This window comes from Triturus cristatus, chromosome 12 (genome assembly GCF_964204655.1).
Source record: "Triturus cristatus chromosome 12, aTriCri1.1, whole genome shotgun sequence".
NCBI classification, from domain to species: Eukaryota; Metazoa; Chordata; class Amphibia; order Caudata; family Salamandridae; genus Triturus; species Triturus cristatus.
In genome coordinates, this window is record NC_140595.1 from 294866216 (window position 1) to 294880928 (window position 14713).

The window sequence follows — 14713 nt, forward strand, 5'->3', positions numbered from 1 at the left end:
CGTTCTCGTGTAGCACCGTCCCTTCCCTCTCCCTCTGCATTGAAGACGTTCTCCTGACTGTCTTTCGAATTTCTGTTTCCTCGGCATTTTTCTACGCTACGCCACAGTCACAGTGCTGTTTCCACATCTTTTGGCTGGAAGGCGCTCCTTCTTTTACCCGTCTCGCTGGTCAATCGTTCCTCCCGTCCGCCAGGTGGCGCGCTCTCGTTTCCGACTCGTTGGCCGCCGGCCACTCGCAGTGTGTTCCGGGTCCCTCCCTCCGCAGCACCGCCTGAAGCCCCCGGCGCCCCTCTCCCTCCCTGCCCGGCCTGGCCCTTCGCTGCCTCTTGCTGCTCCCCGCGCCGCTACTGGGCCGCCTGCCCCAGCGCTCCTACTGCCTCTTGCCACCGCGGGGAGCAGCCCCCGCAATGCCCGGCCCCGCCGCCGGGAGCAGGGCCCGGGTCTACGCCGAGGTGAACAGCCTGAGGAGCCGCGACTATTGGGATTACGAGGCGCACGTTCCGAGCTGGGGGTGAGAATCCAGCCCACATAGGCCCTCCGCGGCCATGGATATTGCTCTGTGTTATCGGCGGTTGTAGAAATTGATACCTATCTACTGCACACTGGCAGGCTACCAATGTCAGATATCGGAGGCGACACTGATCACAGATAGGTTGTTAGTTGTTCGCAGCTCCCGATACCACGGATCATATTATTGCAGACTGCATCCTCCTACGATATCATTCATTTATACTGACCGCTTCTCCCATTACCTACTGTCAGTATTTGACGCATGGCGAATAACTAGACCGGTTTAAGCAAGTGGGGACGCCGAAAATCTCAAAATGGTCCCATAGTAGGTCTGGGTGCAGCGATGGTTTTTGAGAAGACGTTGTATCGTGCTGTCGATACTATTATGCCATCTGTTGAGGTTTTGAACAGGGTTCTAGGATTTTTTTTGGATCGGGTTACGAGCCGTGATGGGATTGAGAGACAGCGTCAGCCTTCAATTTAAGGAATGGATGCTGGGGCACATCACCTAACAAGCATTCTGTTAGGCAAATGGGGGTAAATTCATATTTTTTCATTATAAGAAAGTAACAGTTTTAGGGATCGTGTAACCCAATTTACAAGTTCCAGTATGTATCATATTTAGATGATTGTGCCTAATTTAAATATTGCTGTGGAGACTTGTGCACGAAGGCAGGTTTTTTTTCTTCCGAAGCGGGTTTTAAAAAGCACGTCCTCGTTGCTGAAAATGTATTGCCATTCTTAACTCTAGACAAACTTTAAAACAGTGAACACATTTTATTTACATCATGGCTTCCCAACCTTCGTTGTACCACTGCTCATCGCTCTGAAGCGGCCGAAAGGCGAGATTTGCAGCGCTTTCCCAAAACTATATATATATATATATATATATATATATATATATATCGTTCATGACCATGGTGAGAGCGAAATCTCAGCAATTAATGAAACGGTTTGTGCTCCCTTGACATGTTTACCACTAAAGATGACTCGCAATATTCCCCTGTCATAGTTCTCTTCTTTCCACAACTGCATTGCAGTTACCTTTCTTGTGTTTCCTGTTCTTGAAAACATTTTTGAAGCCTCTGTGTTTGAGACAGATTGAAAATTCTGCTTTGTATGATGACTTGTTTCGTACTTTGGATCTCACCAATAAGACCGCTTTACCTTTTTCTTGTTTCAGACCTATTGTGTCCAATACAGTGAATATATACATATTCTGAGATACAGTGACATATATCCATATTGTGAGCTTTAGCATGCCCTTTGCTCTTGATTGGATGTATGTTTCTGCCTCTAATCTTCCTGGTTCTTGTTCAGTTGCACCCCTTCCTATTCTCTCTTAGTTTGGTATCTCGGAGTATGTCTTCTTTACTGTGTTCTGAGTTGATGATTAGATTTATTAACCAATTCAGTTATTTCAAATTGTTACATTAAGCTATATGTGTGTATATATATATATATATATATATCTCTAACGGATGTGAGTCACCATTAGCTAAATCTCATGACTGTGAAGCCTCTAAAAGTGCTTAGGGTTGCGTCAGAGGCTAAAACTATACATACATGACTTTTGCTACCACCCTGCTTATGTCAATACCATTTTCTACAGGATGTTCTAGTCACTGACAGATTACATACATCCCTCCACTGCTTGCGTTTAGGGAATAACTTTTTCTTTTTCTTCTACCACTCCATGGCAGTGCATGTGTTTATCTTGCCCTCTCCCTCATGTGCTGCTTCCCTCTTCAAATCCCCCTGCTGTCCATTTTGTTTCCCTCTCCCACTCACAGCTATTACATTGTTTCCCCATCGAATCCCTTTTTTATAATATTTTTTCGACAAGTTATATTTTTGCTAATTTTGTTGTTGTTGTAATTTTCCCCTCCAGGATGGCATCCGCCATTTTGGAGCATCATGATGAATGCAGGCACATACCTGCGTGCCTACACATCATCACGCGACAATCTGTGATAATGCATTCACCTGTATAATTCATAATGCTTTATTTTTTTATTTGTTCCCCATGTCAATATTGTTCACCTTTTGGCCAAAAACATTTTTTACTCTTTTTTTTTTTCCTCCAAAGTTGAACAGCATTGACAAAAGTATTGTCAAGCCATAGCGTAGTGCCTGCGTTGGGAACCTTAAAGGTGAGATCTCTTGGCTTTACCAATTCTTGTTTTGATAAGCGAGGACTGTTGCATATGTCTGCTCTATGCTGTCAAGTATCTTGGTGTTTAGGGTGTAGAAACCAGACCACATTGCTCTGTGGGCTATTCATAATCCTGGCGAATTATCCTTTTCTACTGCACAGTTGGAGTCGATTTCTGCGTTTTAGGATGCCATTGTTTGTCGTACATGTATTTTTCAATCAAGTCAAGTACATTTGTGCTATCAGTCATCGTTAGGGTCCCATATTGTTGGTTAATTTTGAATTCAGCAGTCTTTTTCTGATGGATTATATTGTATCACAGTAGGCCCCTTTTCTTTGACAAGTTCAAAAAGATTTATTGATTTATATCTCAAATGAGATAAAAATTTTAAAACAAGAGCATCTTTTTTAGAATGATTTAAAATATTAAAAATCTTTACAAAATGCAGATAGATTCTCAGGAAACATTAATAAAGGAATCAGTTCATCAACTCTCTATATGTTCCATTTAGGATATAAAATAGATCTAAAACAATTGCATACTGCTTAGCGTATGTAAAGTATATTTCTGAAGTCTTGATTTCCACCTTGACTGAGATTACAATCTCCAGAATCATTGGTAGAATCTGACCGATGACTTGTGTATGCGCTTAGAATAAGAGCACTCAACCTAAGTAAGAGGATTACTCTCCTAACGCTATGATCCAAAGTTGGGGTTAATTAGTTTTGCAGTTGCTTATACTCTATAATATCAGAGAAAGATTTAAATAAATGTTAATTTCAGAGAAAGTGTTATATCATTTTAAATTCTTGCATTGGGAAATGTGAGAGAAGCTTAATCCGGAACAGTTTTTTTTTTTTTTTTTTAAATTTAAAGAAGTCTTAAGTTGTCCTTTGGTCCATGCTAACAGATGTTGTATCTTGCAGTCAAATACTCCTAGGGCCAACTTTAAACTCTCAGTGAATGTATAAAGCAGGAGTTCCTAGCACATCTTTTTTTCAGTAGCTCTTAGAATCTTTTTTGTATGATGTATGCTGTAAGCCCAACAAACTATATTTGCCATTGCAATAACATAGGAACTTGAAAGTACAAATTGTGGCTGCAGTGCGTGTACAGGAATTGCTAGGCTTGCTGAGGACAACCGTTCCAGAATCTTCCCTTCATATAAATCAAGGAAAGCCCATTTACTTATAGGTGTATGTTCTGTCAAACATGTAAGAGTTGTCGGGATCTTTACTCTGTATGTTTCTAAGAGGTGTTTAAAATGTCTCCTACTAGATCATTTATTTAAATAATTATAAAATCTATTTCAAGGAGTTGTTCCCTTTTGATCAGTTCATGTTCCTAAGCTTCGTTGCCCTCCAGCTTACATGTTGGGTGGTTTAATAGCAAGCTACAGGGTTACTCTAAATCTCGGAGTATTTTTTCTTGTCCTTGAATGGAATAGACGTGAGATTTACACATTCATAACACAATAGTGTGTGCAGTTAGGCAAATCATATTTTACTTAAATCAAAATGTTTAATTCTGAGGTTGTGTACCTTGAGCTGACTTTTAAGCTGCAAGAATGATTTTTTTTCTCTTTAGAACAAAAAACGATTCATCCCGTGACATGCATTGACTTATTTTTGGGAAAAGGTCGCCCATAACAGTTCTAGAAAGTCTGTGCAATGCAAAAAGCTGGTTACTGACTGAGTGAGAATCATGGTTGTTTGTCCCAGAGCTCTAAAGATTGTTTCCATCAATTGGAATGTTGAATCTAAGTACATCAAAGTCAAATGCTCTTGTGATCAATAAGAGCCATGCCTCGCACCTTGAATCAATTAAACTGAAGTGGTCTAGTTGGGAAAATATGTCACTGTTTAAGATGTGGATTAGTTAAAGCTATTTTGTGTCCCTGATCTTCCATTCTTGTGCCAGAAAATTGAATGTGAAAAGTTTGACCTTGAGATTTTTGCTATTGAGAAACGTAACAGTACTTTTAAATATCTGTTAATAGATCTTAAGCTCAGTTGACTAGTTGCAGACTTTACACCAAGATGTGTATGCTGAGCTCTTTCCATTGTCCCAGGCCACTTATCATACCTGTAGAATACTGAATTTCTAAACATATTTTAACTGGCGAGAGACTGTTGCACATTTTGTTGAAGGTCTCAAACCTTGATTTGAAAGTTTATTTCTTTATGTTTTGCTTCTGTAAAGGGCAGATAAGTTATTTATGCCTAAATTATATGAGTAATCCACTGGTGTCCAAAACATTTCAACTGTAGTGTTTTACTTAATTGCGAATCAACAGTTGATTAAGACTCGTCTGTAGACACATTTGTTGTTTCAGACCTATTGTTTGTTATGTACATAGTTGTTTTGGGTTGTGTGCCACGGAGCGAATAGACCCTCACGGACGCTACGCTGCTCTAGGGGGAAGGCTGCTGCCAAGCTCAGCTCTGGGACTGCGAGGACCACGGTGCCCTGCGCCAATCAGATCCGCCTCACCTGGTTGCTCTTCCCGTTGCCGCCCCCTTGTTAACGGCCCTTGTTATTAACATCTCATCCTAGTAACGCGCTAGCGGAACGCGCGCGGGCCGTTGACCGGGGCGAAGACCGGGCAAAGAGCGGGCTGTTTGTGGCCGTTCGAGGTCGGTTGAGGACGGGGCGGGCCACCCCCCTGAAAAAGGGTCTTTTCTAATGAGTTATAAACATTGTTGCAATAGTGAGTACATGTTTCATTGCTGATAGGTGGACTGCCTTATTCAGTATTTGTTGCTTATACTTAGCATATCAATATTTTATTGTGACTTAGTTATATTTATTTACCCTAGAGGTTCATTTTTATTCTCTTTGGTTACTCCCCCTATTGCTTGGCTGCTCTTTCCCTAAACATGACTTCCTTAAGGTCCGGCAGGAAGGTGGCGCAGGGTAGCTTAGGGGGTCAAGTAACAGGGACTCTCGATTAATTTTATCACAAGAGCTGCTCGTGTTCTTGAACATGAGATTTTATTAACTGAAAAAAGATTGTCCCTTGAATTGTCTGCTAAACGATCATCTCTCGGTAACATTATGACAGCCGTTTCGCCAGTAAACAGCCAGCCCCAACCAATTTTCAACATGCCATGTAATACCCCACAAGTACCGTCGGACACACCTGCTCAGTGTTCGTTGGTTGACTTGCACAAGATAATTAGCACTTCCGAGCCCAGTGGTGCATCAACTATTGTTAGCACCAGCCTCCCACAGTCTACATCTGTCCAACCACCTACTGATGCATTGACTCAGGCCCACAAGTCTAGGCTTACCTCGAGTAAAAGAAAACGTACGGGAGCTCCTCCCAAGGGGAAACGTGTCAAATTCCTAAATCCGCAAATATTTGTGACGCTTCCAATTCTACCATGTCTGATAGCTCCTTCCTGGCAACTGGAAGTCCGAGGTCTCTGCACCCTTCCACCCTCCAATCCAATGCTGACTCCACCCCCCCTGATTTTCTCAAGCTTGTAGAGAAGTTACTTAAATCCCTACTCCTTCCTTTATTAGAGAGAGTTAACCGACTCTCCACCTCGCTAGTGTCTCCTATTAGTCCCAAGATTCCCTCGAATTTTGACAATGTTGATAAAACCAGGCCTGTTTCCACTGATAATGTATTTATGGCCAGAGTACCGTCCAATATCCTTGCTCTTAACGACCAGGCTGTGGAAGCACCCCGCCCTCCTGTCAATACTGACGTTCTGATAGAATCAGGTTGTACTATTAACACTGCCACCAATATGAATAACATCTCTACCAGTAAGCCTAACTTAGAGGATGTTGACTCTTTTCAAAAACTCCCATGTATTAACCTTCCACCTGAGTCCCAACCATATACAGTTATAATGGCTGGTGTTCCTCGGCTCCTACAGGCAAAGCTCGAGTCTCATAGTGAGCTGAAGAACAAAGTTACACATTGGTTAAATGGTAATAGGCCTTTACCTGCTAGATTACGGGCTGAAATTTTGACTGTACGCAGGGTATGTTGGTTGGGCAACAGAGTCAAACAAGTGGAGGGTGATTGTGTGATTATAAATTTTCGTGACCCAAGGGTGGTGAGCCATATTCGCTCTTTTCCTAACATCCTGAGAGCGACAGGTATATCCACGTTGGATTTGTCATATTTCTATCCACACAACCCTCATGCATCAACACATGATATGTCTATTGGTTGGGAAAGGGCTAACAGGAGCTCTCACCGACAGATAAGACCGGATTTTTATCTCCCATTGTCAAACTTTTATGCCCCTTTGAATTCTTTAGAAGGGGTTGATTGACAGTCACCAAATAAGAAAAATTCGGGTAATGTGCGTAAGGTCTGTCCCGGCCCAGATATCTCGGGGTTAACAGGGAGGGGTGGGTTAAGGGGGGCATACGTAGGTCCGGGTACTTTGTCTCCCAGTACCTCACCTATTCTACCTATCAGCCCATCCTTCACCCTTATCGATTCTTGCCCCCCTGAGAGCGAGTATAAGGGCCCCAATAACATTGCAACCCATCCGGCCATCATGGGCCCCGCCCCTGTTTCCCCGTGTATTATTCCATCTAGTTCTCTTCCCTGGACTCTGGTCTCGTGGAATGTTGCTGGTCTTCGTAGTACGGTAACCTCGGAAGACTGGTCTGTCTGGGTAAATACCCATGATATCCTGGTTTTTCAGGAAACTTGGGCTGTGGATCCCATCTATTTTTTCCGGGTATGTAAACTTTTCTAAGGGGGCCACACGTGGCATCAGGGGCCGTCCGTCTGGCGGCCTCTGTATATGGGTCAAGCAAACTCTTGGGTATTCCCTTAGAGAATTGGTCATCGACAGCCCCGATTTACTGATTATCTCTTTGCAACACCACGATGAACCCGAATTTTTGATTATAAATGTCTATAATAGGGGCCTCCCAGGTGGCCGTGGTACTAATACCTTTTTACAACTGGATGGGTTTTTGGACACCATTAACATATGCACTAATGTCTTCATTGTGGGTGACCTAAATTGCTGTTTTGAACCCCTGCTCTTTGCCTCTGACTCACTTACTTGGGAGGTGGACGCGATCCTAAATATCCCTCCTCTCGATCTTCCTCCTATCAAGAGGTGGACTGAGTCTGCCACCCAGTAGATGGGTTTATGTATGGAGCGGGGTTTCAGGGCTGCAAATGGGCGGCCCGCCTCCGACAAGGGTGGAAAGATGACTTTTTCTGATGGCCGACGTTGTAATAGCAGAATCGACTATGCCCTTGTTAAAGTGGAATTTTGGTCCACATTATGCGATATGGCGGTTCATGACCGCCCCGAGAGTGACCATAACCCATTGGTTTTGAGTCTTTTACTTTGTCCAGCCTATAGAATCAAACCCTCTGAAATAGTGACTGCAGAAGCCGTTTTATGTAATGATCAACGGCGAGTACGCTGGGACAAGGTTGTTATTGATAGTGCACTACTATCAGAGATCAGCTCCAAGGTCTCTTGTGCTTTGGACGATTTACAGTCTCTCCAGAGCACTGAGGATGTTGTTGGTAAAGCCACACATGTACATGATCACCTATTCTCTGGCCTCCAATCTCTTTTTTCTAAACCTTGTAAGGTTAAGAAATCTCTTATCTTAAAACCAACTACCTGGTATAATAAAGTATGCCGAGATTCATATAGCAAATTAAAACTTGCTATTACCATCAAAGATCCGGTTAATATCAGATTGGCTAGAAAAGACTATAATAAGGCCAAAGTCAAGGCCAAACAAGAGTGGGACAATGACCACTGGAACGACCTTTTGGCAGCCAGTAAACACCGGAACCTAACCTTGTTTTGGCACATTGTTAAGTGGGGCAATTCACAGAACAGCCAGGTCCCCACCAACCATGTACCTCCGGATGCCTGGGTAACGCATTTTGAATCTCAGTTCTCGGATGCCTCACAGGTCGAGGGGCCTGCCCCAGTAGCAATCAGGGACTTGTCCACCTCCCTGACTTTAATCTTCGACTGTGCTGAGGTTGAAAAGGCTTTAAGTAAGGTCCCAAGTGGTAAGGCACCGGGTATGGACTGTGTTCCCACGGATCTTTTTAAATCTGACCTTGGGAATTGGGTGCCCTATATTGTACACATTGCTAATGCCATAGCCAGAGGGGCCGACATTCCTGATTCTTGGGGGGGGGGGGGGGGGGGGGGGGGCTGAGATTCTTCCCATTTTTAAGAAAGGAGACCGCTCCTGCCCGGGGAATTACCGCCCGATTAGTCTTATTGACTCTGTCCAGAAAATCATCGCTAGAATGATCCTGGCAAGAATCCAGATTTGGATTGAGCAGGAGGACATCATCTCTCCTTTGCAAGCCGGTTTCAGACCGTGTACCAGTACCATCGACCAGGCTTTCAAGTTTCAATTGATTGTCTGGAAAACGGTTTATCTGTGTGGTGGTACTTTATATGCTGCATTTGTAGAACTTCGGTCAGCATTTGACTTAGTCAATAGGACTAAACTCTGGAGTGTATTGGCGGAGCTAGGGATCCCAGTTGATCTCCTGAATATCATCATTAGGCTCCATGATAAAAACTTTGCACAAGTTCGTTGGGGGAAACAGGGCCAGGTTACTGATAGATTTAGGGTCAATAGGGGTGTCAGGCAGGGTTGCGTCCTTGCGCCCACTCTGTTTTTATTGTTTATTAACAGAGTTGTCCAGTATTTTTCTTCTACTCCCACGGACGCCCCAACGTTGGGTGGTATTAAAATTCCACTCCTTATGTTTGCCGATGACACCCTACTCCTTTCCCAGACTTTGTCTGGCTTACAGGTGGCTCTGAATGTATTCACCAACTTTTGCTCTGATTTTGACCTGTCTGTTAATGTGTCCAAAACCAAATATATGGTCTTTAATAAAGGGAGATGTGTGAAGGGCCATGTTTCCATGGATAACGTCCTGCTTGAACGAACTAATGTTATGACCTATCTGGGGGTAGTATTTGAAACAAGCTGGATTGGAGGCCGCAAATTGATGTTCTTGCTCTTAAATTTGCCCAGCTTTCTGGTTGCCTAGTTAAACAACAAAAGCAATCCCAGTCGAGAATGATAGGCCCCCCCATTAAAATCTTTAATGTTAGGATTAATTCGGCGATCCTTTATGGCGCCGAACTTTGGGGTTTTTCCGATCTTTCTCCCCTGGTTAAGGCACAACATAAATTTCTCAGAATGCTTACGGGCCTTCCTTGTTCTACCCCAGTAAAACCGCTCCTGTTGGATCTTGGCTGTCATTCTTTTGATGACATTGCTAGTTTCAAGCCTTTGGCCTTCTGGAAGCGACTATGGACAGTCCCCGAGTTAGGCCTCTATGCCAAGGCATTTCTTGATGTTCGATCCATCTTGGGGGCTGGTAACATCCCTTGGTTCAGACAGATTAAACAACTCCTGGATTCTATGGGGTTGGGTATTCTGTGGACCGACCCGGCCAATAACCCCTTCCCCCTCCAAGAAAGATTTTAAGGGCCTTTATTGGACAATGGTGCAGCAAAAACATCTATCTTCAGCTTCTGCAGAGTCCCTGACAGGCAGGTTTTTAGTTAATAAAAAAATCCCTCTTCTTGAAGCCTACTGGGATATTATCACCAGACCTCGAGACAGGAAACTCTATCACCAATTTAGAGTAGGCACTCTTCCGACTAACTCTTTTACAAAAAAATGGAAGGGTGTTTCCTGTGATTCTTGTAAATGGTGTATTGACTGTGTTGATTCTGTTGGTCATATCTTTTTTGTCTGCCCCGCCTATGCTGCTCCTAGAGCTAAATGGCTCAAACCAATATTTCGTACCTTGGGAACAAGACAAGGGTCAGAAGCACTTAAAATTTTGCGTTTTGACCCTAGTGAATGTGTCGCAATTGCTGTTGCTAAATTTTTGGCCTGGGTTTGGTATATTAGAAACAAGAGGCACTAGGTTACCTGAAATATGCTAATAAGATTTTTTTTTTTATTTTTTTTTTATTGTGATTACCTGGATTTGTTATCATCATGTATTCTGTTTGTATTTTTTTTTGTATTGTAACTGTCTTTAATGATGAAATACATCGATAATAAAGACTAATGAATGGAATGGAATGGGGTCAACCCATTGTTATTGTTGGGTTGCTTTCTTGTGAGTTTCATTTGCTTGCTACTTATTTGTTTTCCTTTCTCTGCTTCGGTTTCTCTCTCCACTGGGGAATAGGCTCTTTTATCTTATACTGATTTATACAGGGCATAGCTACTCTGAGGTTTCCCAGCGCTAAGTAGGTCAAGTGTGCATCCTTAATCGTCTAGAGATAAAAGCTGGCTAAAACTCATGAAGTTAAAGCCATGTTTTAACCTATTTTCTAAACTTAAGCTCGTTTGGTTCCATTCTTAATTCCCTATGCAAAGAATTCCATATTTTCGGGCACAGATATGAAAATGATCTGCCACCCCATCTGGCTCTACGAATCCGTGCCACTTAGAAGACCTCCATTGGAGGATCCTCCTGTTGGGGGCATAGGCTGATGGAAGAACCCTTGTCATAAGCTGACCCTTTTGGTCAACACTCTTGTGAACCACGCAGAGCGCCTTAAATTTCATCCTTTCCTCCACTGGGAGCCAGTGCATGGAGGCCAAGGCACTTTTCACAAAGGAATGTTTAGATATCTTATAAATAGTCATTGATGCGGTATTTTGGACCACCTGAAATCTCTTGATGGCTGCCTTAGGAGATACCACATAAAGGGAATTGCCGTGGTCCAAGTGGGAGAGAATGGGCGCCTGGGCCACAATTCTCCTAGATAGTAAAGGAAGTAAATCTAAAACGTTTCGGAAGGCGTAAGGTTCTTAACATGGAAAAACAGGATAGGGTCAATCTGTTAGCTCGAGCTTCATTGTGAGGGAACTCATCAACTACATAACTGAACTTTTTATAGGGGAGGCATAAGGATAGGAAGGTCCTAGACCTTCCGGCCAACTTAACGTTGTACGCGGGTTAAAGTTGTTTTCCCACCACCATCATCTCAGTTTCTTTCATGGTTTAACATTAAGGAGTAATTTGCCATCTAGTGTTCCACATTTTCAAGGCAGGGCATTAGCTGATGCGGAGTTCTTGTCTTTGCGGGCAAGTGAAACCACCAGTTCATCAGCATAGGAGACCAGTGACATGCCAAATTCCTTGACAATCGCTGCTAGTGGTTGTACACCTAGTGTGGAGGGCTTTGTGCAGATCCCTTTGGGACCCCACACTTCAAAGGATCATCTCCAAGTACCAGGGAGGTTCATAAAATTGAAAGGACCTATCTTTTAGGAAGGAAAAAAGCCAATTAAGCACATTCTTTCTTATTTCCCTCAACCTGAGTGCAAGCTCTCATGATCAACCGTATGAAACGCTTCAGATTGTCCTTGATCCAGTAACATTTTAGTCACCTCTGTTAGCGTAAATAATCCAGATTGCGTCTTATTTTTTGGACAGAAGCCGTTCTGCATAGGATCATGGAGGAGTGATGCAGCGGAGTTTACCAGCTCTACACATTCATTCTAACAACACTTATTTTGGGCCCATACACATTCATACACTCAATGAGCTACTAAATATCCACTGGTCATCAATTTTATTTTACCCAAGGAAACCCTTACACCAGTATTCTTAACATTCCTGTCTCATGAGTAAATGCTCGTTCGAAAGATCTAGTAGTAGATTAGAATAGGGAGCAAATTACAATAAGGTATTTAACTTTTATTTAAAGAACCACAGACTCGAGGAGTTTTAAAAGTTTATCTGAATTAATAATTTTGTGAGTCAAATCGGAATACACATGGATATACCAGAATTCTCCATCAGGAAAATAGTACAGTTGGCTTATAATCAGTTTGCATTAATAAAATCTTGCAATGACGGCACCTGAGGAGAAAAAGAACAGAGAGCAAGTGCGGAGCATTAACTCTACAGTTATATTTACCTAGAATGGTGTGAGGACCTCGACATCAGAGAGAGTCAAGGATTCAGGACCAGTTCAGGTCTGGGAAGGTGACCTCTTCTAGTGTAACGCCCACGTTTCACCCCTCTCTGGTGCTACTCGCTCGGGCTCGTCCGGACCCCTTCCTAGATGTGCCTCCTGGGTTGTTCCGCGACGTTTCCCTAGTATTGCATTTTTCAGTCAGGTTGCAGCAAAATTGGGCAGAATCTCAGCATGCTCTGTTATACCAATTCAAATGTATGATCCACCCCCCAAATGTTTAAATTCCATGTTTACCCGTAATTTTGATTGGGCCAAGCAGTGGGGAGAGGACATCCCACCATACTAAGTGCAATATTTTTTTTTTGTCTGTCTAGCTCCCCGCCCCTTAATTTTAATACCTTCAAGCTTTATTCCCACAAGCATTTCAAATGTGGATCGATAAGTCTATATTACAATGTTGCGTCCTCTTCCTCTCGTAGGGTCAAGAGTTGGTTTTCTTATGTCCTTGCTGGGCTTAGGGTTTGGCAGCCAGTCAATTACTTCACTTGTTCAAGACAAGCAGACGTTTGCGCATGCGTAGAAGCCACAAGGAAGCAGAGACGCGGTCACCCTCCAAGGCCCAAATACGAACTATTAACAAAGTCAGAGAAGAACATGTTAGAATATAAAATTAAATGAATTCACTGTATACCACTTACTTCTACTCTAACCCCACTTAATTAATAAATCTTTTGTATTAATGGCTTAGTAAAACTTGCATAGGTTAGTTTCAGCACAGCATGTGCGTTAGTTTAAAGCAGCCATATTAAAAGCTATTGCGCAGCTGCAAAGTTTCCCCCCCCAGGCGATAGAAAACGTCATACTACGTAGATGTAGTAGACACATGCGCAGAAGAGTTCCCGCGTTTTAGCGGCCTTTTTTTGGGGGGGGGGGGGGAGGGGACACTCGGGTTATTCATTAGCGAAGCACATAGGAAAGCTTCCCCTAGATACAAATGTAAAATGTGATGCACTGTTAGTACTCAGACAGGTTGATTATAATGTTACAGGTTATTCGAGAGGATTGCATACGAGCAAGTTTCTTTTATGCGAAACCTTGCTCCATCAGGTTATCTTCTAGAAAAAGTGAGAGAACCTGATTAATATGTTTTTCTAAGAGTTTCCCTATCCCAGTTAACGAAATAGGTCTGTAGTTCCCCGGACAAGTGGGGTGAGGATTCTTCTTCTTCCTTTTTCTTTAACCGCTACCTAACCTCTGCATGGTTCCATTCTTGGGGAACAACATTAGTGGATATTGACAAGTTGAGAAGATATAGGAAGGTAGGGAGAATCTCTTGTTCCCCCTGTAAAAGAATATGGGGGGGGGAGCTGGGTTCAGAGGAGAAGCCGATTTTACTTTTTCAAATAGTCTGGCAATGCATCTTTTATAATCGGTAGGAAGTCGGAGAGCCATAGCATCTCCTCCATCCTGGTGTGTACCTCCGTCATATTGAACTCTGCTTCTTTTTTTAACATAACACTTTATCTTGGATGTATCCTGTCAGTTTGTTGCAGCTGACTGTTGCGGGGGAAGGTAATGAAGTTTCTGCTTTGGCTGTCGTGCAGCTTTCACAATGCGGAATATTTCCCTAGGGGCATTGTCTGCTTTACCAAGGAGGTTTTATAATATGATGCTTGATCTTTTGAATAAAAACACTGGAAAAGTTAGGAAGTCCTGGAACTCTCGTAGCCCCTACTTCCTCTTGGGGTCAACATGTATTCGCCACTTAAGTTCCCAGATGCTCGTAGCTTTCGTCAGGACAGATTATACTACCGCAATCAACACCAAATCCGAAATGTTGAAGTAACTGGTGAACTTACCATTGTATAAATCAAGCACACCTAAACCACCTACTTGGTGTCCGTAAATGGTTATATATTAAGGCACTTAATAGAGCTCCATAGGTACTCGGAGGGGAGGCGTGACTGTTGTCGCACAGATTTCAAGGTCCCCATCTGGCCTGCTTGCCTAAAATACATCCCTTTGTGCCTGCAGCTTTGCATGCACAGACACCAAGTAGGTGGTTTAGGTGTGCTTGACATATGTGTAGTAAATTCACCAGTTACG

At 43.0% G+C, this 14713-nt stretch overlaps 1 protein-coding gene across 3 annotated transcripts in view; it reads left to right on the forward strand.

Moving 5' to 3' along the window:
- Positions 1 to 206: 206 nt before the first annotated feature.
- Positions 207 to 14713, forward strand: part of CSNK2A2 (casein kinase 2 alpha 2) — a 367342-nt gene continuing 352835 nt past the window's right edge. Inside the window, exon 1 of one of the 3 annotated variants that reach the window (XM_085638579.1) lies at positions 207 to 511. In XM_085638579.1, coding sequence (XP_085494705.1) covers positions 408 to 511 — 104 coding nt within the window. In that variant the 5' untranslated portion in view covers positions 207 to 407. Of the gene's footprint in view, positions 1048 to 14713 lie in introns of all 3 variants that reach the window. The other 2 variants (XR_014972222.1, XM_085638580.1) reach the window with 2 other exon arrangements.